This window comes from Brachyhypopomus gauderio, chromosome 6 (assembly GCF_052324685.1).
Source record: "Brachyhypopomus gauderio isolate BG-103 chromosome 6, BGAUD_0.2, whole genome shotgun sequence".
Taxonomy (NCBI): Eukaryota; Metazoa; Chordata; class Actinopteri; order Gymnotiformes; family Hypopomidae; genus Brachyhypopomus; species Brachyhypopomus gauderio.
This window is the reverse complement of record NC_135216.1, coordinates 33,899,917-33,926,129: the sequence shown is the minus strand read 5'-3', so window position 1 is coordinate 33,926,129 and position 26,213 is coordinate 33,899,917. Positions and strand designations below refer to the sequence as shown.

The window sequence follows — 26,213 nt, the reverse complement described above, 5'->3', positions numbered from 1 at the left end:
CCCGCTCAACAACTTTTGTCGCCACCGCACCCCCCCCCCCCCCAACAACTTTCGTTCGTCACCCCCCGGTCAACAAAATACACTCGCCACCGGCTCCAGGTTAAAATCTCACTCCAAGCGAACGTCAAAGGTTAGCAACCTTGTGTTTGGCGCGTGCTTCTGTCTTTTTTTGGGATAAAAGGTGAGTACAAAATTATATATTAATATGCTATAGCATTTTTTTTTTTTTTTACAAGCTGTCCGTGACCTAATTTTGGGTCACGACCCACCAGTTGAGAATCACTGATCTAGAATTTGTGCATATAGGATAAGTATTGCCTGGTCTCTTGGTAAATTAAGAATTTTGAAAGACAAATGTGAACGTGGGCAGATTTGCTCTTTATAGCAATGTTATGCAGCCAATGTATGCTGGTTGAACAATTTCTTTAAGAAACTTGTTAATTTCATTAGTAATGACTCAGAAGACTGAGCTGATCCTCAGATTTTCAAAGTTTATTCATGCACATGGAGAAATATAACATGTTATTAAAGAGGTGCTAATAAAACATCAGGCAGTCATCAACATCAGAGTGTAAATATGAGGGAGGGATGAGGAGGAGGAGACAGGTGAAGGAGAGATGAGAGACAGGTGAAGGAGAGATGAGGAGGAGGAGGAGAGACAGGTGAGGAGAAGAGACAGGTGAAGGAGAGATGAGGAGGAGGAGAGACAGGTGAGGGAGAAGATGATGAGGAGGGACAGGTGAGGGAGAGATGAGGAGCAGGAGAGACAGGTGAGGGAGAGATGAGGAGGAGAGACAGGTGAGGAAGAGGTGAGGAGAGTAATGGAAGAGGCCTGAGAGATCTTGGCACTGAGCTTGTTATGACCGCAGACTTCGGTATGAGCTCCTGACCCTGATGCTGTTTTCAAAAGCACATGGAACAGAGAACAATTGCAAAATAAAGCAAATATAAGTGGGAGATGAGTTTCTTAAGGTTGCTACTTCAATATGTATAACAGCACTGCAACAAAGAGCCATTCCATCACTTTTAAACCTAAACAACAATGAGTTTAGATGAGTTTGTATTGTTAGCTGAGCACACCAGAGATTACATTTGAAATTGCATGTTGGAGGAAATGCTACAACTGCTACAACATTGTATGATTCATGTGTTTTGACTGTAATGTGATAGTTGGTAAACAAAATGTTTCTTCCACTCAGATGAGGTCATTTTCCTCTTCCTCTGAGAATTCACTTTTGATAGCTTTTTGGATGATCTTTTTCTCTTCAGGGGAAGCAGGAGGCAGAATTGCCAGCAGCTCTTTATCAATCTTCTCCAGTCTTGAGTGCATGTTCCTTTCAAACTCAGCCTTGTTCTTTTGAACTAGTTGTAAAATGGCTTTTTGAGCTGCATCACAGTTGTTCTGTAACTGCTTATGTTCCTGTATGAACTCTGGCTTTTCTTTGTCCATGGCCATAAGTTTTCCCAGTGAGCTGATCCGATCCATGATGTGCTTCACAGATACTTCAGTGTAGGTTGCTGAGATCATGTGGACCAAATTAGCAATGTTAGTGGCATGAAAGGCTTGATTGTAAAGTAGGTCTTTGGTGAAGAGTTTTCCATTATAGGAAAGTGACTGAGTCTTCTCAGATGTAGAGACAAAATTTTTGAGACTTACAGTCAGGCTGGCTTTCACAATGCTGGACACCATCTGAAAGAAGTGAACCATCTTCTCCCACTGCTCCTTCACTCTGCCCATGGCATCCATACCTTTCACCAGCATCTTGATGGTGGTTTGAAAATCTATCTCTTTGATTTCACAATTCCTCATGGCGATCAGGATTTCAGTCAGTTCCTTTTGGTTTTTCTCCATGTTCTCCACATTCTTCTCATACACCTCTCTGGTCTTGTCTAGTTGAGCTCTGCTCTGCTCTATGCGGAACCGAGCGTTATCTGAGGCTCTCTGTGAAGCCTTCTGAGATTTACTCTCTTCCTTATACATCATGGGTGGTTTTGGGGCCAAGGCAGGAGAATGTGTGACATCTTTACTTTTGCTGTCAAATGCACATGCTGATTCAGTCAGGTTTGTGATCTTTTCAATCAGCTCCTTTGTTTTGGCTTCCTCACATTTTCCATCTGGTGCATATTTCGCCAGTTCGTTACAAATGTTGATGCCCTGTTCACATATCTTTTGGGCACGATTCTTTGGTTCACATTGTGGGGATTTTTCTAAACTCTTATTGATTCTTATCAATTGATCTAATGCAAACTTTGATTTTGGACATTTATTCTTCTGATCATACAGCTCAGTCCACTGTACGTTCTCCTTCTGCACAAACGTCTGAATGGACTCTGCACATTTCAGGATTTCTGCAGACTTGCTGTAGATGTTTATTTCATCAATTCCATCTGAAGTTTTGTCCTGGCCTTTTGATCCACTTCCTTGATTTATTGCTTTTGCAGCATTACAAATTGTGTTCACTGGGTTAATTAGAGATGTCAGTCCACTCACTAGACCTGTGAAAGCCTCAGACAGACCTGAAACAAAATCCATCCCGATCATCTCCCATCCACTGGGAAGTGACGCCATTGCACTTTTGTAACTCTCATGTGCTTCATTCATTTGCCCTTCTATGGTTTTCACTGCTTTTTCAGAGCGTTTTAAAGCCTCTTCTGATGATGCTTTCCTCATTTTGTTCTCTTCCAGTTTCTTCTTTATTTCTTCCAGTTCCTCTCCATAAAAGTGCTCTGCATTGACACATGCTTCCAGCAGCTCTTGGATTATGTTGATGACATCTTTAAACTCCTTTTCTGTTGCAGAAGCCAGAGTAAAGCACTCATCTGCAATGACACGAATGTTCTCCAGCTGGTCAGGCAGGAGAGCTTTAACAACCTCATCATCACCTTGGAACAGAATCTTCACAACACTCTTCATGTAATCTGGGACAGTGAGGGTGTGGAGTCGAATCTGATCCATGTTCTTATGGGCTTCATTGAACGCTCCCCAGCCAGAATTACACACCTGCATGAGGCAGGCGCGAAAGGACTCTGGGTACTTGATGTACTTGTAGCCATCCTTGGGTGGGTTTTTGTTGATGGAGAAATCAGTTTGTGAAGAGATGAAGACCAGCTCTCCCATGATGGCTATCGAGAGTGGTGCAGGAGTCAGGTACCCCTCCCAGTTGGCATAGGGCTGCATTATAAGCTTGGTTTGGTTTCTCATCTCCTCAGCTGTGGTGAGGCTTTTACTGACCTTTGCAATTTGGGAATCCATTCTGTTAGTCCCCCCTAAAAAGGGGGGGAATGAAGATATTTTAGAACTCTACAATAATTTTCAAACATAACATTCATCATTTCAGTAGATAAGTGTGTTTAGTAATTATTGAGGTTATAGAACGAAACCTTTACTTTTGCCTTGTTTTATTTGCGTTTGATCTTTTAATCAAGATTGAAAAGTGTAAATTTAACATTTTAAATGCTTTCAAGTAGCTACCAACAAGTGGATAAATGATTGACTTTGTCAGAGAAATACTTTGCCAGGTCCTTGGCATAAGTTGGATAACGTGCAGTGTGATCTGACATTTATGAAGAATCATCTCTAGTAAATGGGTGCAAAATATATCACATCTACAATCTAGTGTGGCAAAAAATCTGACAAGTGGGCTGAATCTTCATAGGTTCACTTTTTTGACAACTAATTTCCATGACTTTTCCATGACTTTCAGACAAATTTCAATGACTGTACATTCTCTAAACATATGTGTAGACACGAAAAATAAGAAAAAATCCAGGCTAAAATTCCACAGTATATCATCAATTAATGAAAAGACACATGGTTTAATTGAAAAAATAAACATTTACCGTATTTTCAATATCAATATAAGCCGCATCTAAGTTTTTTTTAATGGAAAATGTTGTAGCTATAAGCCGTATCCGGGCTAAAAGCCAGTGAGTTCCCTTTTACCGACGGGTCTGGTTAACGACGGACGGAGTTACGACCGACTTTTCTTAATTTCGCGCGGTGCGTGGAGGTGCAGTGGCAGCTCTGTGGAGTGTTGTGGAGTGTAGTGGAGTGTTGTGTTGTGTAGTGTTGTGTACGATAAGCTGAAGCAGCGCAGCCTCCACCGCAGTCCATCTCGGCAACGCGGTCGCTCTTTCTCACGCTGTACGCACGGGAACATTGTTAGTTTTTTTCTATTCTGTGTTTACGATCAAGGCGTGTCTAAATCTAGGTTCGCGCTTAACGACGAAAACTGCTTTGCGTCGGACTTTTCAGTCTCTAACCCCAACGTTAACCAGTTGGTTAACCACACAGTGCACATTTTGCATGCCCCGTGTCCTTGTCTTTCTCAAGCCATAGCTTGTATTTGTCCAACTGAAGCAGCCATAGTTGAATCGGCATTTACCAGCATTACGCTGATTTACACGTCATCAAAGTACAATCTACAGCTCCACTTGGAGTCCAATATGGAGTGATTTTTGTTTCAATAGTTCCACAAAAGCAAAAGTAAATCCAAGAGCAGAAAGTATATGTTATGAATGCAAAACAGAAAAAAATATATCAAAAGTATATATTTTTTATATAATTGGTTATTTGAAACTTATTTTCGTTTGCATTTTGACAAGTTTTTGGTTCCATTGTTTTTGTTTTTTTGGATTTTCCCAGTAAGGTCTTTTGCTTCTGGAATCTCTCTTTGCTTCTGCTTCGTTTTTTGCTTCTGACTTTTGGAACACATTTCACGTGAGGGAGGGTCTTAGATGAAGGCGTTCCTCTGCAATCTCCATTGGTCACTGATTCCGGACTGACACAGAGCTCTGAGACCGCCTCTGGGACCAAGCCACGCCCACCCCACCAGCTTCCCAGCGTTTTCAAACATGGCGGAACGCGGTGGTTCTGTTTCACAGTAGCATGTAAACTGAGTTTTACCATAAACGTTTATACAAAGGTTATAATTAATTGGTAAATGGTCTGTAGATATTGCAAATGTACACTGTATAATAACTACATTAAGCATGGCAGTTAATATTTAGCACACTTCACCAGCGCGAGCTTTTTAAAATTTTAGTGAACTGGATGCAGGCATGAAAATCTGTCACCTTGCGGCGAAATTCGCCGTTTTAAAGTTTTCATATTTTGCGGTAAAACAAACTCTTATGAAAAATAGGTAGATAGTAAAATAAGAAACGATTTTTTTGTAGTTCTAAATGATGAACCCTGGTATTTTTTACACTCATTTTTGCCGCTGATGTTATTTATTGGTTCATTAAGATGTAATGGTTTTGACTGAGCCATCTGGAATGGCGAAAGCGGCTCGCGTTTACGGATCTGGCTCCATATATTGACAAGACAGGTCAATATTTTTCAGCGCGACATTACCGTGAGAGAAGTCAACAGGGAAGAGCGTGTTTAAAGCTAGCCTTTAAATTATTTTTAATTTAATCGCTGCTGTAGCTTCTGTCACCGTTTTGCTACATTCACAATAGTAGCGACTAGTTACTCGCTCCTCCTGGATCATTCGCTAGCGTCCCCGCGGGTCTAAAGTGAGAAGGAAACTAATCCGCACTCTGCGTTTCAATGGACTACTCTTCTTACTCCCACCCCTCCAAGTTAAAATCTTTTTGTTTTTATCTCTGAGTCGGACAGTGTCTGAATGTCATGTCTGACATGTATTATGTTTAGTATCTCTATGTTCAATGAATATTGTTCACTTCTTAATAAAATATGGACAGCACAAGATGCATGTGATGTGTGTTTGTGTGTGGTACCTGCAGAACACTGAAAAACTGTGAGTGAACAAAGCTGGTTGTATATAGGGTGGCCACTTTTCAGTATTGCTTTAATTTTGGTATTTTTTTACTATTATGGATTTTACTATATTTGGCATCACCTCTCGTACACCAGCTGCCCCCCACCCCCCGTCTGTCGCCATACCAGATATTGCAAATACTCATATTTCTTCCACACATCAATGTTCTCTCCATCCAGTTCACTAAAATTTTTAAAAGCTCGTGCTGGTGAGCATGCTTAATGTAGTTATTATACAGTGTACATTTGCAATATCTACAGACCATTTAGCAATTAATTATAAACTTCGTATAAACTTTAATGGTAAAACTCAGTTTACATGCTGCTGTGAAACAGAACCACCGCGTTCCGCCATGTTTGAAAACGCTGGGAAGCTGGTGGGGTGGGCGTGGCTTGGTCCCAGAGGTGGTCTCAGAGCTCTGTGTCAGTCCGGAATCAGTGACCAATGGAGATCGCAGAGGAACGCCTTCATCTAAGACCCTCCCACACGTGAAATGTGTTCCAAAAGTCAGAAGCAAAAAACGAAGCAGAAGCAAAGAGAGATTCCAGAAGCAAAAGACCTTACTGGGAAAATCCAAAAAAACAAAAACAATGGAACCAAAAACTTGTCAAAATGCAAACGAAAATAAGTTTCAAATAACCAATTATATAAAAAATATATACTTTTGATATATTTTTTTCTGTTTTGCATTCATAACATATACTTTCTGCTCTTGGATTTACTTTTGCTTTTGTGGAACTATTGAAACAAAAATCACACCATAGTCCAACGCTAACGCAGCGCACTAACCTGTGAAGTTACGTTAGTGGTCCGCACAAAGAAAAAACATGGCTATATTATATATGTTTATTTTTTCTTCCGGTTATCGGAACGACATATATTTATTGTGTCAAGCAAATTTCCATGACTTTTCCAAAACATTTGAGTATTTTTAGTTTTTCCAAAACTTATCCAGGCCTGGAAATTGCTATTTTCAAATTCCATAACTTTTCCAGGTTTTTCATGACCGTACGAACCCTGAAACAAAGACACACTGTACCAAAGGTTGGTTGCTATTGTAGCAATCTTGGGGATCGACTGCATTTCATGCTTAGAATTACGAGAATATTTTACATATATTTTAATTCTCAGGCCTGGAGCAGTAATATACTTGCTATACCAAAGTACTGACAACATTCCATCTTATACTAGGTAGTCGCTGCTTATATCACGGGTAAAGAGCTAAATGTTCTTTAAATGTAGCTAGCTAGGTATTTAGTCTGAAACTATGGCTTAAAAACCCTGATTAAAAATGTGAACAAAATAAACAAATGTAAAAGGTTTTAATACTGCTGTCGAGCTCGACAGCAGTATTAAAACCTTTTACATTTGTTTATTTTGTAAAACGTCATAAGTTTCTATACTGGTGGGCGTATCCTAACAAATGTCAGGGCGGAGATACGGTCTCTGGCGGAGATACTGTCCTGCCTACCGGTTCTAATGTGCATGCTCTGGCTCCAATTTTCAAGATGGCAGCGTCCGTGCGGCCATCTTGGTGGCTTCAAAAACTCACAATGGGAGTCAACGGTGACGTACCGTCCATTATATATACAGTCAATGGCTTTACTCTTTAAATCCCATTCCCACGTAATGAGAAACTGTATAACAAAACTGTTGTTAATGGCAAAAACAGTCTCATCTATTAGTGAGTCTCGAAACAGATTGAAGAATAACTCAATGGGTACCTCACCCTGTGCTTTCACCTCAAAAATCCCCAGAAACACTTCCGTTGTGTTTGCTGCACTTGCAGCATTTCTGAACAGTGTTGCCAACATAGCAACTTTGTCGCTATCTTTAGTGACTTTTCAGACCTTCTAGCGACTTTTTTTTAAGCAACTAGCAACAAATCTAGGGACTTTTTGTTATTGGAAACTTTGAGACTCTGAGCTAAACACTCATGGTCTTCAGTTACTGTCCCCAGAGAGCAGCATGTGCTGCCGTGAGCCCTGTCCCACAACACTCACAGTGCAGTCTCAGAGTCAGAGCAGACCCACACCGCTCTATGTCCACGCTGCAAATGAACTGCACATGCCCAAAGCCGCCGCTGACTGACCCTGCCCCATATTTACAGAGCAGGATGTAAATATAAATGCGTCTTCAGTGTGACACGAAAAGAAGTGACTGCATCTAACTCACACGGTCTCAGTCACTCACCTCATTCACCATGTAGCCTGTGACTCACCTCGTCCACAATGTGTGCCTCTTTGTGAAAAGCTAAACATCAAGCCCGGATAAAGGAGGGTTGAATGTAGAATAGCAGTTCTTGCTGACTGCTATCTTATGCTAACATTTAACAACACGGCAAAAAACTGATTTATGTAATTTACGTTAAAATGATTTATATAAAGCATTAAAGCCATGAAGTTATTTTGAAGCTATTTTGAAGTTATATTTCAAGGACAACAGAAGTTGTTCATTTGTTCAGAGCTCATTTGTAGTTCTAACATATTTAGGGTGTTTTTATTCACCTTTTTTCTCTCCCACAACGTTATTGCTTTACAGCTTCAAAAACTTGTATTATGCAAATTAGGTTATGACATAATTTAGCGACTTTTAGGACAGCCAATAGCTACTTTCCTTGTTGAGGAGTTGGCAACACTGTTTCTGAATTTGCAGCACGTTTCTGAACTGTAGCGCATGCGTTGTCATTTTGATGAATTTGCTTTCTGTATTTGCAGCGCGTTTTCCTTTGCAGAGCGATGGGCTTTCAAGGCCACCATACATCTCAGCAGTTTTCAGCACCCCTGCCGTGAGGCATCCTTATGGTGTCGAATCCAATTCAATAATCATGAGCGCGGAAAATCATTTCGAATAAGCACTTTTCCTCGCGCGAAATGATTTTCCAAGCAAAACTACTCTCGCACGAGCAAAATGACTTTCGCGCGATCAAAACTACTCTTGCGCGTGAGGAGAGAGTTGCTTGCGCCATGAAAATTTGTCACACCCTTTCTGCTTGCGGTTAAGCTCCTGGTCGCGGAGCGGATCGTTTGATTTTTGACAGTCGTGGGAGGGACCCAGATAGGATTGGCTGTGGCTGTTTTTAGGATGTGAATTGTGATTGGCTGTCAGTAGGGTCCGTTTCATGTTTATTTTTTCGCGATATCAACGCATTTAGGCAGCTGGATGCTCCAAAAACTATGAACTATGGTAAAACAAATAACCAGCTAGCTAGTTAACCTAGCTAGCTAGTAATTTATAAGTCTGACTTTTGCATTGTTTACATGGTTTGTTAGCTAGCTAGCTAAGTTGGCTATTTCAAATGAAACCATAGATGGTAAAATAAAGATTTGTTTCTATATACAATGTATTTGTTGTTGCAATCTCTAGGTGAATAATTACCCTGCGCTTTCACCTCAAAAATCCCCATGAACATAGGTGGGACTCAATGGGAATCAATACCCTTGTATCTCCAGATTCTATTCCTGCCTCTGACATTCTGTTTTCTTTGCTAATTATTTAAACCTCCCTCATTTCCTTTGTTCCCTTCCTCGTTTTGTTATTTTTTTTTCACTTCTTCTCACATCTGGCTCATATTCTCCTTCGCTGATGTCACTGTCACTGTAAGTGGACTCACTACCTACTGGAATATCCTCAATAACTGTATAATGTGATGTTGATGATCTACACTGCTCTGGTTGAAAAACAACATATACATGTGTGCTATAATGTACTGTAGTTGAAATTTGAACCTTAATGGTGAGCAAGAACAGTCAAAAGCAGTTGGGTATGGTATCAGAGTAGAGTACAAAGTTTATTAAAGACAAAAGACAGAAAAATAGAAAAATGGATCGATCCAGAGATCTCCGTTACACACACTCAAAAGCGTCTGCAAGAGAAAGCTGCCCCCCACTCACAGACCATAGTTCTTTTTTTGCTACATGATTACATCATACTTCCATGACATGAGTTAAGCATGTTAGGTCTGATTGGTGGCCCACATGAGGTGAGGTGATGGGGTGAGGTATCAAACTACATGATTTGCTACATGATTACATCATACTTCCATGACATGAGTTAAGCATGTTAGGTCTCATTGGTGGCCCACGTGAGGTGAGGTGATGGGATGAGGTATCACCCCCATCACTGCTTCCCTGCCAGGGTCATTTGGCCAAGGTCTCCTTATTCCTCCGGTATGTCAGATGCACCATTCTGATGCAGCTCATCCCTATCTACAAACCAGAGACCTTCAGGGCTGTCTGCCTTCGTCTCACAAGGAATTTACTACTTTATTACTAGAAAGTGCCTACAAGCATGTAAGGCATACAATGATCAATGTGTACTAGGCCTAACATATGTTCAATATATACCTTAATAACGTGATTTCCATTCTACTCACTACTAAGTGTAATCAACACATATGTGTATATTGATGAATATTACAATAAGACAATATATGAATTTTTCACCAACAGTACACACACACACACACACACACACACACACACAAATGCTCTTAGATTTAGCTTTTTAGGCAATAAAAAATAGAAATTTTTATATTTGTTTCTATTTACAGCAACAACACATTTTGTACAAATTTACTATTATTATTTATATGAACGGCTTAAAAATCTATGACATGGTACATCGTTCAACGTATTGCCATTATTGCATAATGCCCACATATGTGGACACATTGTTTATGAGGTAAAAATCCTTAGATGTTAATGTGAAAACTAACAATACCTTGCAGCAAAACTTTTGTATGTTAAAATAAGTCCGACATTAGCATTGTATACATAGTTAGCTAACTAGTTGGACTTATAAATATCTATGGTGTTAATTTTGGGACAAATGTTTTGTTCATTTGAAAATGAGATCTGAAACTGAAAGTTACAGTGTTGAGCCTGAACATCGAAAAATACCACAATCGATTCAAAATAAAAATAAGTGAAGCAAATGTTTTTTCAGTTTAAATACAATTTTGATTCAATTCTGTATTAATTTTGAATCAATTATTTTTTTTCAAGTTTCAGGTTGCTGTATATTTTGATATTTGAGGTTTAATGTATTTCAGATTTCAGACTTTTTTTTTCAGATTCAGATCTTATTTTTTTGAGTTTCGGATCTTTTTTTTCACTTTCACATTTTTTTTTTTCAAGTTTCGAAGCTGTTTTTTTCAGTTTCAGATCTTCTTTTCAGTTCAGACTTTTGGCCCTGATCTAACGTGAGGGGCGTGGTATTAACAGATAGGGGCGTGGCCAAACGAGTGACAGCACAACAAATCATTCCTGAGAGCCTTCCACAATGTTGCCTGATCAAAAAATGACAGGCTTTTACACTTTATATTGAAATAAATGCAGCAATGAAAGAGTCCTGTTAAGCGAGACTGTCTGGAAAGGATTTATGTTAATAACTTAGATACACTGTGATGATTGTTCAGACTAATGTTTCCAGCTTTGCACCCAGCACTTCGCGCTCGTCACTGTTTTGAACGCAGCGCGGTGACTCCATACGCCTGCCTCTGCTGACAGACATTGTGTCGCCATTAGGCCGATATATATGCAGAGACTTTTATAATGACACATTGAAAAATAATGGGACCTTTATTTTGATGCCATTTCCTGTAACTTATCACTTCCTGCCTCGTCATCAGTTACTTCCCACTCTGATTCTGTGTGTCAAAGTTTTTTTTTTGCTTAAGAATTCCTGACCGTGAATGATGCTAGAAGCAAAGTCGTAAGTAAAATTCATTGTTAAGTTAAATAATTTATAGAATAAGTTAAGTTTAAAGTTGAAAGAGAGAGTAATGAATAGTTTAAAAGATCGTTTTTATTTACATGTATTTACAAGTATACTTCATGAGACTTCATGTGAAGCTGAACTTGATGTTAAAAACAGTAAAAAAAAAAACTTTGTTGCAGTTTTCACTCTGCCATGTAATGCTGGATTCTTCAGTAAACAACAGTGAAATGTTGACTACAGTACAGACTCCTGGTTTTTGCATCAGAGTTTAACTTGTTGGATAGCTTCAGTCGCTACACTGCAGTGAGGACAACACAGTGAAAAGACTGAGAAGTTAGCATTGAACATCGAGTCAAGATGGAAACTAGATCTAACAAATCAGGAAAAAGTAGAAGCAGCTTTCATTCATCTGCCTCATCAACCAATGCTTTACTTCACGCACGAGCAAAAGCCGCAGCTGCTAAAGTGCGTGTCGAATATGCTGAGCAAGAGGCCAAAGCTAGGATTGAAAAAGTTAAAAAAGAGACTGAGATTGAAACACTAGCTATCTGCCGTGAAGCAGCAGCAGCTGAAGCCGTAGTAGCTGTATGGGAGTCAGCAGTTACAGGGAGCGACAATTATATTGTGCTAGATGAAACAAATTCAACAGAACAAAGCAAACTTGAACGAACAAGCGAATATATCCAAACTCACTTCCATTCCACGAACTCTGTCCAACGAACAACCATGAAGGCTAGTCCGCCACCAACTCAACCAACTACCTATGCCACTCTCAGTTATAGCCCGAAAAACCCCTTTGTTTCACACCATCAGCTGCCGGGTTTTTCATACGGCAGCACAAACAATGTGGATTTTACAGATTATGACTTAGAATATGCACCACCAGCAGCCAAAGAGTCAGTCAGCCAGAATCCATTTACCCGAGAAGGGCCCCAGGTTATTCCCAAGACTCTTGCTTCACAGATCAGTGACTTGAATATTGGGGCTCCATCCTTCAACCCCCAGCTGACAAATGCTCAAAGTATGCCTGCAACTGAACATCTGGCACAATATTTAGCACGGCGCGACCTAGTGAATACAAGTTTGTACGAGTTTGATGATAAACCTGAAAATTATCGTGCTTGGTTGTCGTCATACAAAAATGCCATTCAAGGACTTGGCCTCACAGCCACCGAAGAATTAGACTTGATGACACGATGGCTTGGAAAAGAATCCAGCAACCAGGTGAAACGTCTTCGTGCAGTGCACATAGCAAGTCCACAAATAGCTCTGGTGAAAGCCTGGGAACGTCTTCAGGAGTGTTATGCAGCCCCAGTGGTCATTGAAAAGGCCCTCTTTACCCGACTGGATGCATTTCCCAGAGTCTCAGCCAAAGAAAATCTGAAGCTACGAGAGCTGGCTGACCTGCTTATGGAAGTGCAGTGTGCTAAGGAAGATGGCTACTTACCAGGCCTGTTCTACCTGGACACGACGCGTGGAATTGAACCTATAGTGACCAAGCTGCCTTATGGACTCCAAGAAAAATGGGTCACGGCCGGCTCTAAGTATAAAGAAGCAAATGGAGGACGGTTCCCACCTTTTGATTACTTCACAAAATTCATATGTTATGAAGCTAAGAAAAGAAATGACCCCAGCTTTGCGTTTTTGAATACCACTACAACATCATCTGTCAGAGCTGAAGGTGCCTTTCCTAAAACCATCAACAAACCCATCACAGTTCACAAGATCAATGTCACTCCTGCAGAGCCAAATGTCTCCAGTGATCCGAGTAAGATCTGCCCAATACATGCCAAACCCCACCCACTGAAGAAGTGCAAAGCCTTCAGAGCCGAAACTCTTGAAGACAGAAAGGCATTTCTGAAAGAAAACAGAATCTGCTTCAAGTGCTGTAGCTCAACTAACCATATGACAAAGGACTGCACTACAATGGTGAAGTGTTTTGAGTGTGACAGCACCCAACATGTCTCAGCTATGCACCCAGGACCAGCACCGCAACCCGCAACTCCTCTGACCTCGCCACAGCATGGCGAGGGAGAAGAGGTAAACGACACCAGTGAGATTAGTTCAAGCTGCACAGCAGTATGTGGTACAGGACAAGTCGGAAGGTCATGCTCCAAGATATGCCTGGCAAGAGTGTACCAGAAAGACCACCCAGAGGAAGCCATCAAAGCCTACATCGTGTTAGACGACCAAAGCAACCGATCGTTGGCCAAGTCCAGTTTCTTTGACAAGTTTGCCATTCACACTAAACCATATCCTTACCAACTGAAAACATGTTCTGGAATAGTAGAAACTTTCGGCAGAAGGACTTCAGAATTTATTGTGGAGTCCCTCAATGGAAAAGTTACGATTCCCTTACCACCCCTCACTGAGTGTAATGACTTACCTGATAATCGGTCTGAAATTCCCACACCAAATGCCGCTCTTCATCAGCCTCACCTGTCAAAGGTAGCAGAACACATCCCAGAGCTGGACCCCACAGCTGAAATCCTCCTGCTGCTAGGAAGAGACGCGATTAGAGCACACAAGGTACGGGAACAAATAAATGGCCCCGCCAATTCACCCTTTGCGCAACGCCTTGACTTAGGCTGGGTGTTGGTCGGAGAAGTCTGTCTAGGGAACACACACAAGCCGAACGTCAGTTCCTTCCGGACGACCATGGTCGACTGTCATCGACCCTCACTCCTCCAGCCATGCACAAGCCTTTTGCACATTAAAGAGGAACTTAACGACAGACTTCCTAGAAACAGCGCCTCACCACCCAGAGCTAAGAAAGACAGTCTGGGTCAAAATGTGTTTGACTGTACGGAACAGGACAATAAGCTAGCACCTTCAATTGAAGATGAAACCTTCCTAAAAATTATGGACAAAGAAGTCTACAGAAATGACTCGCACAGCTGGGTTGCTCCATTGCCGTTCAGACAACCTAGGAGACAGCTTCCCAACAACCGCGAGCAAGCACTCAAGCGGTTTGAATCGCTCCAGCGCCAATTCAGAAGAAAGCCAGAAATGCAACAGCAATATGTCGAATTTATGGGCAAATTGCTGAAAAACAACCATGCTGAGGTGGCACCAGAGCTAAGAGGAGAAGAGTGCTGGTATTTACCAAGCTTTGCCGTGTATCACCCACAGAAACCTGATCAAATCAGGGTAGTGTTTGATTCAAGTGCCCAACAGTCTGGGACCTCCTTGAATAATGTGCTTTTGACAGGACCAGATCTGAACAACACCCTTCTAGGAGTGCTCATGCGGTTCCGAAAAGACAAGGTCGCTGTGATGGCAGACATTCAGCAAATGTTCTATTGTTTCCTTGTAGCCAAAAAGCACAGAAACTACCTGCGATTCTTATGGTTTAAAGATAACAACGTAGCCAACGAGGTCATTGACTACAGGATGAAGGTTCATGTATTTGGGAACAGCCCATCTCCTGCGGTGGCAATTTATGGGCTCAGAAGAGCCATCAGAGATGGTGCAGAGAAATATGGAACAGACACAGTCAACTTCGTTGAACGGAACTTTTACGTTGACGACGGCCTCTGTTCCGTCCCAACTGACGCAGAGGCTATTGAGCTGCTCCATAGAACTCAAGCCTCACTTGCTGAGTCTAACTTGAGGCTCCACAAATTTGTCTCAAACAGTCAGGCGGTCTTGGAAGCCTTCCCAAGTGAGGACTGTGTACAAGCCAAATGGGACGTAGACCTCAGCGGAGATGAGTCACCCACCCAACGCAGTTTGGGGCTCCTGTGGGAAATAGCAAACGACACATTCACCTTCTCTGTGTCAACCGACACCAAACCATTCACCCGTCGAGGGGTTCTTTCAATGGTGAACGGTGTATTTGACCCTTTAGGGTTTCTGGCTCCAGTTACAATCCAAGGCAGGGACCTTCTCAGAGAGTTGAATTCTGAGACATCTGAGTGGGACACCCCATTGCCTGAAGAAAAGTTAGGCAAGTGGGAAGCTTGGAGAAACTCGCTTCAAGACTTGAGGTACTTTCATATACCTAGGATGTACACAGGCATCTGTCCAACCAAAGCTGAGCGACTAGAACTCCACATCTTTAGTGATGCATCTGTAAAGGCCATTGGTGCCGTAGCCTACCTGAAAGCCATCCAAGAAGATACAGTGGATGTTGGATTTGTCATGGCAAAGACCAAACTTGCCCCTCAACCAGACCAGACCATTCCCAGACTTGAACTGTGTGCAGCAGTCTTGGCAGTGGAGATGGCTGAGCTGATTCATGATGAACTGGATCTAAAGCTGGATGCAACCAAGTTCTACACCGACAGCAAGGTTGTCCTTGGTTACATTTACAACCAGTCCAGACGGTTCTATGTGTATGTCCATAATCGGGTCCAGCGTATACGCCAGTCTACCATCCCTGAACAATGGCACTACGTGAACACCGAAGACAATCCGGCTGATCTGGCGTCAGTTCCAGCAGCACGCCTCACACAGACAATATGGTTCAACGGACCAACCTTCTTGCGCAAGCTCTCAATTCAGCCAGACCCTGCTCAGTCATTCAGCTTAATCTCACCAGAGTCAGATGCAGAGGTTCGTCCAGTTGTGAAGAGCTACATCACTGATATACGAGGGAAAGTTCTCAGCACCGAACGCTTTGAAAGATTCTCCACATTCTACACTCTCCAACGAGCCATTGCACTCCTGATTCATATAGCAAGATCCTTCAAAACTCCGACAGGCAAATGTAAGGGATGGCATCACTGTGACTTACCTCGCTCAGTGGATGAGCTTTCTGAAGCAAGAGAAGTCATTATCAGAGCTGTTCAGAAGAATACATTCGCGAAGGAAATTGAAGCTCTGGAGAAAGGGAAGCAAGTTCCGTTAAACAGCTGCCTACGCTCTCTCAACCCAGTCTTACAGGATGACCTCCTCTGCCTTGGAGGCAGACTGAAGAATGCGGATGTGGCCATTGATCTAAAGAACCCTGTCATTCTCCCAAAAGAACACCATGTGTCCTTACTTCTCACCAGATACCACCATGCCAAAGTACAGCATCAGGGCCGTCATTTAACAGAAGGTGCTGTAAGAGCTGCCGGGCTCTGGATCCTGGGAGGCAAGCGGCTTGGTAACTCAATTATTCACAAATGCATCACCTGTCGCAGACTTAGAGGACGGATGCAGGAACAACAAATGGCAGATTTGCCCGCAGAGCGCCTTACAACCTGCCCTCCCTTCACATATGTGGGCCTGGATGTCTTCGGACCCTGGCACATCTCCACCAGACGCACCAGAGGTACGCAACCTGAGAGCAAGTGCTGGGCCATACTATTCTGCTGCATGAGTTCCAGGGCAGTTCACATCGAGGTGATTACTTCAATGGACACTTTGAGCTGCATAAATGCGTTGAGGCGTTTCTTTGCCATAAGAGGACCAGCCAAACAACTGAAGTCAGACTGCGGCACAAATTTCATTGGGGCATGCAAAGAACTTGGGCTGAGTGCAGATCAACCAGACAAAACAGTGCAGCGGTATCTGCAACAACAAGGATGCTCCTGGGTGTTTAACCCGCCTCATGCCTCACACATGGGGGGTTCATGGGAGCGCCTCATTGGGTTGGCCCGAAGAATCCTGGATTCGATGCGCCGTGAACACAGCACTCGCCTAACTCATGATGTTTTGTGCACACTAATGGCAGAAGTGACAACAATTCTGAATGCAAGACCACTAGTTCCAGTATCGAATGATCCAGATAATCCATTCATCCTCACACCATCAATGCTGTTAACGCAGAAAGTCGGAGTCCCACCACCTCTAGGTGACTTCACAGACAGAGACCTGCTCACTAAGCAGTGGAGACAAGTACAAGCATTATCCAACTTGTTTTGGAAACGTTGGAGACAAGTGTACCTGTCGACCTTACAAAGCCGCAAAAAATGGACAAGGTCCCATCAGAACCTGCAAGACGGTGACATCGTCCTCCTCAAAGACAACCAAGCTACCCGCAACAACTGGCCTTTGGCAGTGGTCACAAAGGCTATTCCAGGACCGGATGGAAGAGTTCGTAAGGTGGAATTAAAGACAGCAAACCAAGGACAATCAAAGACTTACCTTAGACCAGTGACCGAAACTGTTTTGCTCCTTCGCAAGGACTGATGTCTCAGTTGTAGTTCTTAGTTGAGTTTAATATTCATGCTAGTGTAGTGACCCCACCACAGTGGTCAGGCGGAGAGTGTGTCGCCATTAGGCCGATATATATGCAGAGACTTTTATAATGACACATTGAAAAATAATGGGACCTTTATTTTGATGCCATTTCCTGTAACTTATCACTTCCTGCCTCGTCGTCAGTTACTTCCCACTCTGATTCTGTGTGTCAAAGTTTTTTTTTTGCTTAAGAATTCCTGACCGTGAATGATGCTAGAAGCAAAGTCGTAAGTAAAATTCATTGTTAAGTTAAATAATTTATAGAATAAGTTAAGTTTAAAGTTGAAAGAGAGAGTAATGAATAGTTTAAAAGATCGTTTTTATTTACATGTATTTACAGGTATACTTCATGAGACTTCATGTGAAGCTGAACTTGATGTTAAAAACAGTAAAAAAAAAAACTTTGTTGCAGTTTTCACTCTGCCATGTAATGCAGGATTCTTCAGTAAACAACAGTGAAATGTTGACTACAGTACAGACTCCTGGTTTTTGCATCAGAGTTTAACTTGTTGGATAGCTTCAGTCGCTACACTGCAGTGAGGACAACACAGACATCTAAAGACTCTTTGGTGACTCTGCGTATCGGCCACTCGTTTAAAATCATCCCGACGAGCTCCGAATCACCATTTGTTGAAATGAAGATGGTTCATAACTTTTGTTTGAAAATTATGTTGAGTGAAATACTAGCCGACATCCAGCTAGACAGCTCTATATTACTAGTTCAGAATACTGTTTAGCGATAACGTCGAATTAAGATTATAGGAGGGTATGTGAATCTACAGTGGTAGACCGTTAACGACAGCACTAAATTTAAAGGGTTTATTATTATAGATGTATGGTTATCAGTGAATGATCCTACACGCCATCAGCGTCATTTAAACCTCTGCGAGCGAGTGGCATCGCATTTAGTATCTGTGCAATTTTTAGTATATTTCGCTTTGTATTGGTTTCTATTGTTAGTCTAGATTGTCAGCCGAGCGGCTCCCGACATAATCGTTAAACAGCATCCTGAACTCGTAGTTTGGAGCTGTCGGTTAGCTCCGAATCGTTCACCCAACATAAATTAACAAACAAAAAATATAAACCATCTTCATTTCCACGAATCCTACAAATGCGATGCCACTCGCTCGCAGTGGTTTAAACGACGCTGATGGCGTGATGAACATTCACTGATTAATAATCTGTAATAAATCTTTATTGTTTATGTTGTGACGTGGGGGTAAAGTGTTATTAATGGGAGGACACACTTGCTGAGAAGAGCATTTTATATAAGGGGTTTCACATTTAACATTAACTTAACTACGTTAATATAATAGAAGACACACGGACTTCAGCACAGCACGCACGGTCACAGATAGACTTCTTCTCCGGTCCCCACCAGCCAGGTCACATACACATCAAGTCAAATCGTACCGTTTGCCCTCTAAGCCCAACGTGAAATCATTTTGTTGTGCAGTAAAATGTCTCAGCACCAAACTACTAAGCATTTTTAGCCGATGGTCACCTGATAAACTAGTCGCTCTAGCCCAAATAAATGATAGATAACGTGAGGACGACCACATACAAATAATTAAGGTAGAGTTTGCAAATCTATGTGTTAAGCTGAATGTTTTCTGTTGTATAGGTTTTGTTAGGCAACATAAATTAACACATTCGTTTGTGAAAGAAGAAACGGGAAGTTCCCCATTACCTGTGAAAAATGCCCATCTGCATTCGTGTAATGACAACAGTCAGTAGCCTATAACTCCTTCTCCTACTTTTTGGTCTTTTTACTGTCTTAATTGTAGGCCTATATTGATTTAATAATTGCAAAATATATGCAACAAGGCCCGCAGACAGTGGAGGATAAACAGAAGTTAACTGAAGGACTTAACAATGACTGTATATAGTTAATATTGGATATGGATTTTATCAGTTGGCGGTGTGACTTTTTCCATTGAAAACTCACGTTTAGAGAATGTTACTAATAAAAGTCAAATTTCATTCAACATGCGCTTGTAATTTTTTAATAATGAATTGTTCCACGTGCGCTAAAAAGTGCCCCCCCCCAGCACTTGCCCCCCAAAATGTCTGTGCACGCCACTGCCCATGCACACACCACATACTCTCATACAGAACACATACTCTTTAACGATAATGTCGAGTTTAGATTAGTGGTAGACAATGAGTGGCAGTAGCCGCTTGGTGGTTGATGGCTGATGCTGCGGTGTTACGTGAACTGTGGATTTTGGGGAGGTTGTTTTCTCTTTCGGTTAGTTTTGGTTTAACAGATAGATTGCCTGGTTACGGGTGGATTCTGTCGGCCAATCGAAGATCGTGATTTGGTTGTGGGGGCGGATCTTCGGCTTCATAATCTGCATGACGGAGTTGCTGGAAGTTGCCGGGAGGCGATGCGAGCATTTACTGCCTTTATGGTTGTGTGTGTGACTTTTGAGAAACTGTAGCTCATGATTCTCATGTGAGAGGTGAGGGTTTGTGCGATGGCTTTTGTCATCAATAGCGTTGTGAAAATCGCCACCATGGAGTAAGAACGTAGTAGCATGTGCACACTTATATAGACACCCATGCAGAGATGTTATATAAGAAACACCAGTATAGAGGCGGGCACCGTGTATGTATATTTGTTTGAGATTATCGTCGTAGATATATTTTCTTTATGTTAGTAAGGTGTGAGTCTTGCTTTGTTAACTTAGTGTAGTATATTTTGTTTGTTTCTTTTCTTTGGTGCCGTCTACTGCTCCTTTCCTTGGTTGGTTTTTATTTCCTTGGTTATTAATCGTGTATTTTTGTACGTACGTGTCTGTTCAGTGTTTTGCTGCGTAGAAAAGGCTTATACCCATTACCACTCTGCACTAAAGAGTTTTCTTACGTATCCGTCTGGTTTTCGCGTTCTTTAATTTCATCTTGTCCACTACGCACATTCTACTACCCCACACACCCCAAATCTAGACCCATGACATCGTTGGGTCGTAACAGACGTAATCTAGACTAACAATAGAAACCAATACAAAGCGAAATATACTACAAATTGCACAAATACTAAATGCGATGCCACTCGCTCGCAGAGGTTTAAATGACGCTGATGGCGTGTAGGAACATTCACTGATAACCATACATCTATAATAATAAACCCTTTAAATTTAGTGCTGTCGTTAACGGTTTACCACTGTAGATTCACGTACCCTCCTATAATCTTAATTCGACGTTATCGCTAAACAGTATTCTGAACTAGTAATATAGAGCTGTCTAGCTGAATGTCGGCTAGTATTTCACTCAACATAATTTTCAAACAAAAGTTATGAACCATCTTCATTTCAACAAATGGTGATTCGGAGCTTGTCGGGATTATTTTAGACGAGTGGCGATACGCAGAGTCACCAAAGAGTCTTTAGATGTCTGTCAGCAGAGGCAGGCGTATGGAGTCACCGCGCTGCGTTCAAAACAGTGACGAGCGCGAAGTGCTGGGTGCAAAGCTGGAAACATTAGTCTGAACAATTATCACAGTGTATCTAAGCTATTAACATAAATCCTTTCCAGACAGTCTCGCTTAACAGGACTCTTTCATTGCTGCATTTATTTCAATATAAAGTGTAAAAGCCTGTCAATTTTTTGATCAGGCAACATTGTGGAAGGCTCTCAGGAATGATTTGCTGTGCTGTCACTCGTTTGGCCACGCCCCTATCTGTTAATACCACGCCCCTCACGTTAGATCGGGGCCAAAAGTCTGAACTGAAAGAAGATCTGAAACGGAAAAAAACAGCTTCGAAACTTGAAAAAAAAATGTGAAAGTGAAAAAAAAGATCCAAAACTCAAAAAAATAAGATCTGAATCTGAAAAAAAAGTCTGAAATCTGAAATACATTAAACCTCAAATATCAAAATATACAGCAACCTGAAACTTGAAAAAAAATAATTGATTCAAAATAAATACAGAATTGAATCAAAATTGTATTTAAACTGAAAAAACATTTGCTTCACTTATTTTTATTTTGAATCGATTGTGGTATTTTTTGATGTTCAGGCTCAACACTGTAACTTTCAGTTTCAGATCTCATTTTCAAATGAACAAAACATTTGTCCCAAAATTAACACCATAAATATCTAGCTATCTAGCTGGTTATTTGTTTTACCATAGTTCATGGAGCTTCCAACTATCTAAATGCGTTGATATCGTGAAAAAATAAACCTGAAACAGACCCTACTGACAGCCAATCACAATTCACATCCAGAAGCCAATCCTGTCTGGGTCCCTCCCACGACTGTCAAAAATCAAATGATCTGCCCCATGCGAGCAGTAGTGATGGGATTTTCGGCTCTATTTTGAGATGCGGCTCTAATGGCTCTTCTTACTGTGGAGAGCCGGCTCTTTCGGCTCCCAAACGGCTCCCCATATATATTTTTACATTATTAATTAATTAATAGCTTAAACCTAATTTTATAACATTTTGTTTCATTATTGACATTGTTAAGTAAAAATGCTGCATAACAATGCTTTATAAATAAAAGTTTTATTATAACCAATTATTAAATTATCACAAAATAGAACGCAATACAGCTTGGCCAATTGCCTGCCGTTTCCACAAAAAAAGTGGAGACTTTTTTTTTCCAGTGTTTTCCCACCACATTATTAACTGAAAGCTGCGTGTGATTGGTCAGATGTGTGGAGCACACGCTTGACATGCGGGCAGTGGAGAAGTTCTTTGCAGTGTTGTCTGAAACGATATGGGTGGTAGTATAAACACCCCTAAAAAACAGGGAAAAACAGGATTTTACCTGACGAAAATTAATGTTGCATTGTGCTCCAGGTTTGAAAAGTGCTAAAGTACTTGAAAATGTAACTGTATTTTGTTTCACAACAAATAGATGTCTGACTGAATCGATGTGATAAAAAAGCGAATAATTTCGAGTATATGTATAAATATTTAAGTTTAAGGTGCTGGGAAATATTGAAAATGGCAAGTGACGTACGTATGAACCCGGCATACATAACTTTGTTCATTGCGCTGAAGAGGTGCACGACCTCGCTTCGCACGGGGGTCCTCACGCAGGGGCGGAGCCACCGCGATTGCGTCATTTTCGGCGCACGGACCCTCGCGCTGGTCCAAGAGTATACGGCGCGAGACTGGGAGACTCTCTCACCATGGCTCTCTCATCCTGGCTGCACCGCGCTGGTGAAGTTCCGTTATAGTCTCGCGTGATAGGAATTTCTAAATAAAAGTAATAAATGCAAATTTACCGTTTCTACATAAATAACTACATATACTAGTTATACCTTCACTCTTTGTATTTACGAAACATCCCATATGGCATTATAAGGATGTTTGCAAAGGATTTGAAAACTTCAATGCACATTAAACTTAATGTTTTGCAGATAAAATTCAGGTAGAAATACATGAAAACACACAAACAAAATATTTCCATTTAGAACTTTATTTTTGCAAAAGCCGCATGGCTTCCCCTCTTTAAACACTGTTCAATTTACAGTTGATTGGTAGGCCTATTCCCGATTTGTCAAGCATTGTTCATTGTTCCCATGCGAAGTTTACAATGCAGAGAACTTAACAGGCTATTCTTAAATGTTTTCCTCTCCATAAAGTAACTTTATGAACATATACACTGCCAATACAAGACTAGAATGTAAGATTCGTTTGTCTACAAAAACGAGGTATTTTAACTTACACTAAACGCTGGCGTCGGCCATCGTTTTGCACACGAACGAGCATGCGCGAGATCAGGAACGCGTTTGTGCCATGGCCAGGCAGCCACGCACACGCAGCCACGGGGAGGTGGTCTCTTTTCTCGAGCCGTACCCTCCTCCGCTGGTCGCGACGCGCCTAGTATGCTCTACCACTGGCAGAAACAGAGCAATACGCGCAAGGAGAGGGAGAGACAGCGAGGCACTGAAGGACAAATAAAAACGATGTTGGAAAAAAACTGTGGCACTTACAGAGCACAAGCGCAATACTAAAGGAAAAAGCGGCTCCCAAATAGGATCCTAAAACGGCTCCCATTGTGGAGCCGGTTCCAATCGTTCACTTCAAAGAGCCGGCTCTTAGAGCCGGATCGTTCGCGAACGACACATCACTAACGAGCAGGAGCTTAATCGCAAGCAGAAAGGGTGTGACAAATTTTCCTCGCACAAGCAACTCTCTCCTCGCCCGCGAGAGTTGTTTTGCTGGCGCGAATAAGCACTTTTCTTCGCGCGAAATGATTTTCCGCGCTCGCGATTATTGACTTGGATTTGACGTCATACATCCTCCTCTCTGGTGCGTGCGGCGTAGATTTTTACCCGAATGCAGATGCAAACCTCATTTACTATAGTTCTATATCGATCGAGACAACGATCGTACTTTTCAAACACTGATGAAAATCGCTGCGGTATAATTTTCAATCGAAAACAGTGTAAGTGTAACTAATAAGTAATGCCCGTTTATTTAAACTCTGTAGTGGGAAATGAGCACAGGGCTGTATATTTAATTGAACACAATATTAAATAAAATATATTTTATTTCAGTATTTTTTAAATCTCTTGTCAATTTTATGGCCAAATATAAATGGCTACTCGCATCTATAGCCTATGGCTAAAATGGGGCTAAAAAGTATTTGCAGCTATTTCAGAATGAAAGTTACAAGGGACCTTTTATGGCAGAACAGAATCCTGAATCCTCCCCTCTTAATCCTGGATGTTTTGGTCTACCTGAGAATGCATCAGGCGACATTTTGGATATTAAAATAGCTACGTCATCACGCGAGCTGAGTTAAAGTACTAAAGATGTACCTACCTTGACAGTCGACGTGATGCGAACGAGTGAACGAGTGCCTGAGCTGGAACTACACTAGGACACATCGGAGCAGTATATATCATACGGAGCAGTAGCGTCTCCTCCCCCAAATTCTCCCTGGAAACTCCCTGCCCCTGAGATTGGAAGAAGTGTATGGGTCGGACACAATTTGTGTGTTTTACGTATTTAAGGTTTTAATAACACTCTACAAGACGACACAGCTGGGCGTAGAACTACTAGGAATAGAATACTGCCTAAAAGAAAAAATTATAGTAGATGTCTGGGCAGGTCCTTACACAGTTTTGATTAATGACTTGAAGTGTATTTTGGAATAGTGGTAGAAGTGTTTTGCATTCTCTCCTGTCTGTAGTTTGCCAAGGCCGACTGCGGATGAAAATGCTTTTTGGCTAACTCCAGCACATTTACATTGATATAGAAACTAAAATGTTTATTAATGTGCACTGTCCCTGTTAAATAAATTAAATTAAATGTTTTTATCTCTTTTTTCAAGTAGTGTTTCTACAGAGATTTTTAAATATACTATATGAAACTGTGAACCTTTGAATAGTTGAATAGGGCTTTTATTTAAATCAGTCTCAGTCTGAGATCTACCAGAACAAAACCCCAGGTAGTTTTGTACATGAGGGACACTGTGGGTAATACTGTAACATTCAGTACAGATAGCAATGCACAAACTTGGGATTTCAGAATCCTGAGCAGCTAAAAACAAGCATTTCGCTTCAGAACTGTTGAGTGGGGGAACATTTGTATCATTAGGGGAAAACAATTTAAGACGTCACTGTTCTTTTTCATATCATTCTGTGCTGTGCTATTTCGTACTTCTGAGAAAAAAAACGTACACAAATAGCACTACGCATTGTAGTTGAAAAATAATTTTAATGTGGTTAATGTGTAATAGAGAAGCATGAAGTGTGTGAGTGTGTTAAGAGTTTCTGAATATTGAAGTAAGAAAGCAGAGAAAGTTAAAGCTGTGATAGTCTTACACACACACACCTCAGTAAAGTAAAGTTACAGTGTGACTATTTGGCATCTGTTCTCCAATCAGGTAATCAAATCAATCATGCTCGAGGACAAGCCTTCAGAGCCGTGGAGACATGTCCCCTTCACTGAAGGATGATTAGCTCATCATAAGCCAATTTGTCCCACAACGTCAACAACCTGTCAATAAAAGCTGAGAACACAAGCACAGCACAAACGCCAGACAGTTAACACTCTAACATTAATGACAGTTTATCTCAATCTATTGCTGACTGTTAAAGATGAGGAGGGACACTTAAACAAACCTACAGGAAATACTACAGCAATTGGAGGAAGCAGGACTGTGGCTAAAAAGATAGTGTTCATTCTTACAGACAAAAGTGGAGTACCTGTACACTGGCATAAGAAGAATGAAAGGCTTGGCCCGTTCTCATGTATGGTGGCCTGGCATGGTTGAAGGTATTGAAAAACAGGTGCAGACGTGTGTTGAATGTCTGAAGAACCAGCAAGCTCCAGCTTGTGCACCATTGCATCCTTGAGAGTGGCAAGGATCACCCTGTATTCGGGTTCATGTTGAAGTCCCTTCATGGAATAAATGTATTTGATTGTCATTGATTCACACTCCATGTGGATTGTGTAGAGTTTATGCCACAAACACTACCACATGGCAAGTCACCATTAAAAAATGTCATGTTTCAGCAGAAATGGGATTTGTTTAGTTTTCTTATATATTTTTAATTTTTTATATATACATA

At 41.4% G+C, this 26,213-nt stretch overlaps 1 protein-coding gene across 2 annotated transcripts; it reads right to left on the bottom strand.

The window, feature by feature from the left end:
• Positions 1 to 471: 471 nt before the first annotated feature.
• On the bottom strand, positions 472 to 24,619 carry LOC143517761 (uncharacterized). 2 transcript variants are annotated; one of them, XM_077010558.1, is made up of 2 exons: positions 24,460 to 24,619; positions 472 to 3,267 (listed from the first exon to the last, which is right to left on the bottom strand). In XM_077010558.1, exon 2 carries the CDS (start codon positions 3,251 to 3,253, stop codon positions 1,196 to 1,198), a length of 2,058 nt encoding a protein of 685 aa, XP_076866673.1. In that variant the 5' UTR covers positions 3,254 to 3,267; positions 24,460 to 24,619; the 3' UTR covers positions 472 to 1,195. The 2 variants fall into 2 exon arrangements, with proteins under 2 accessions (XP_076866673.1, XP_076866674.1); XM_077010559.1 differs by lacking the exon at positions 24,460 to 24,619 and adding an exon at positions 22,817 to 22,836.
• Between the last annotated feature and the right edge of the window lie 1,594 nt (positions 24,620 to 26,213).

What these genes read in the sequence shown, in the direction of transcription:
- LOC143517761 (XM_077010558.1), bottom strand. Translation starts at nt 3,253, where the DNA reads ATGGATTCCCAAATTGCAAAGGTCAGTAAAAGCCTCACCACAGCTGAG.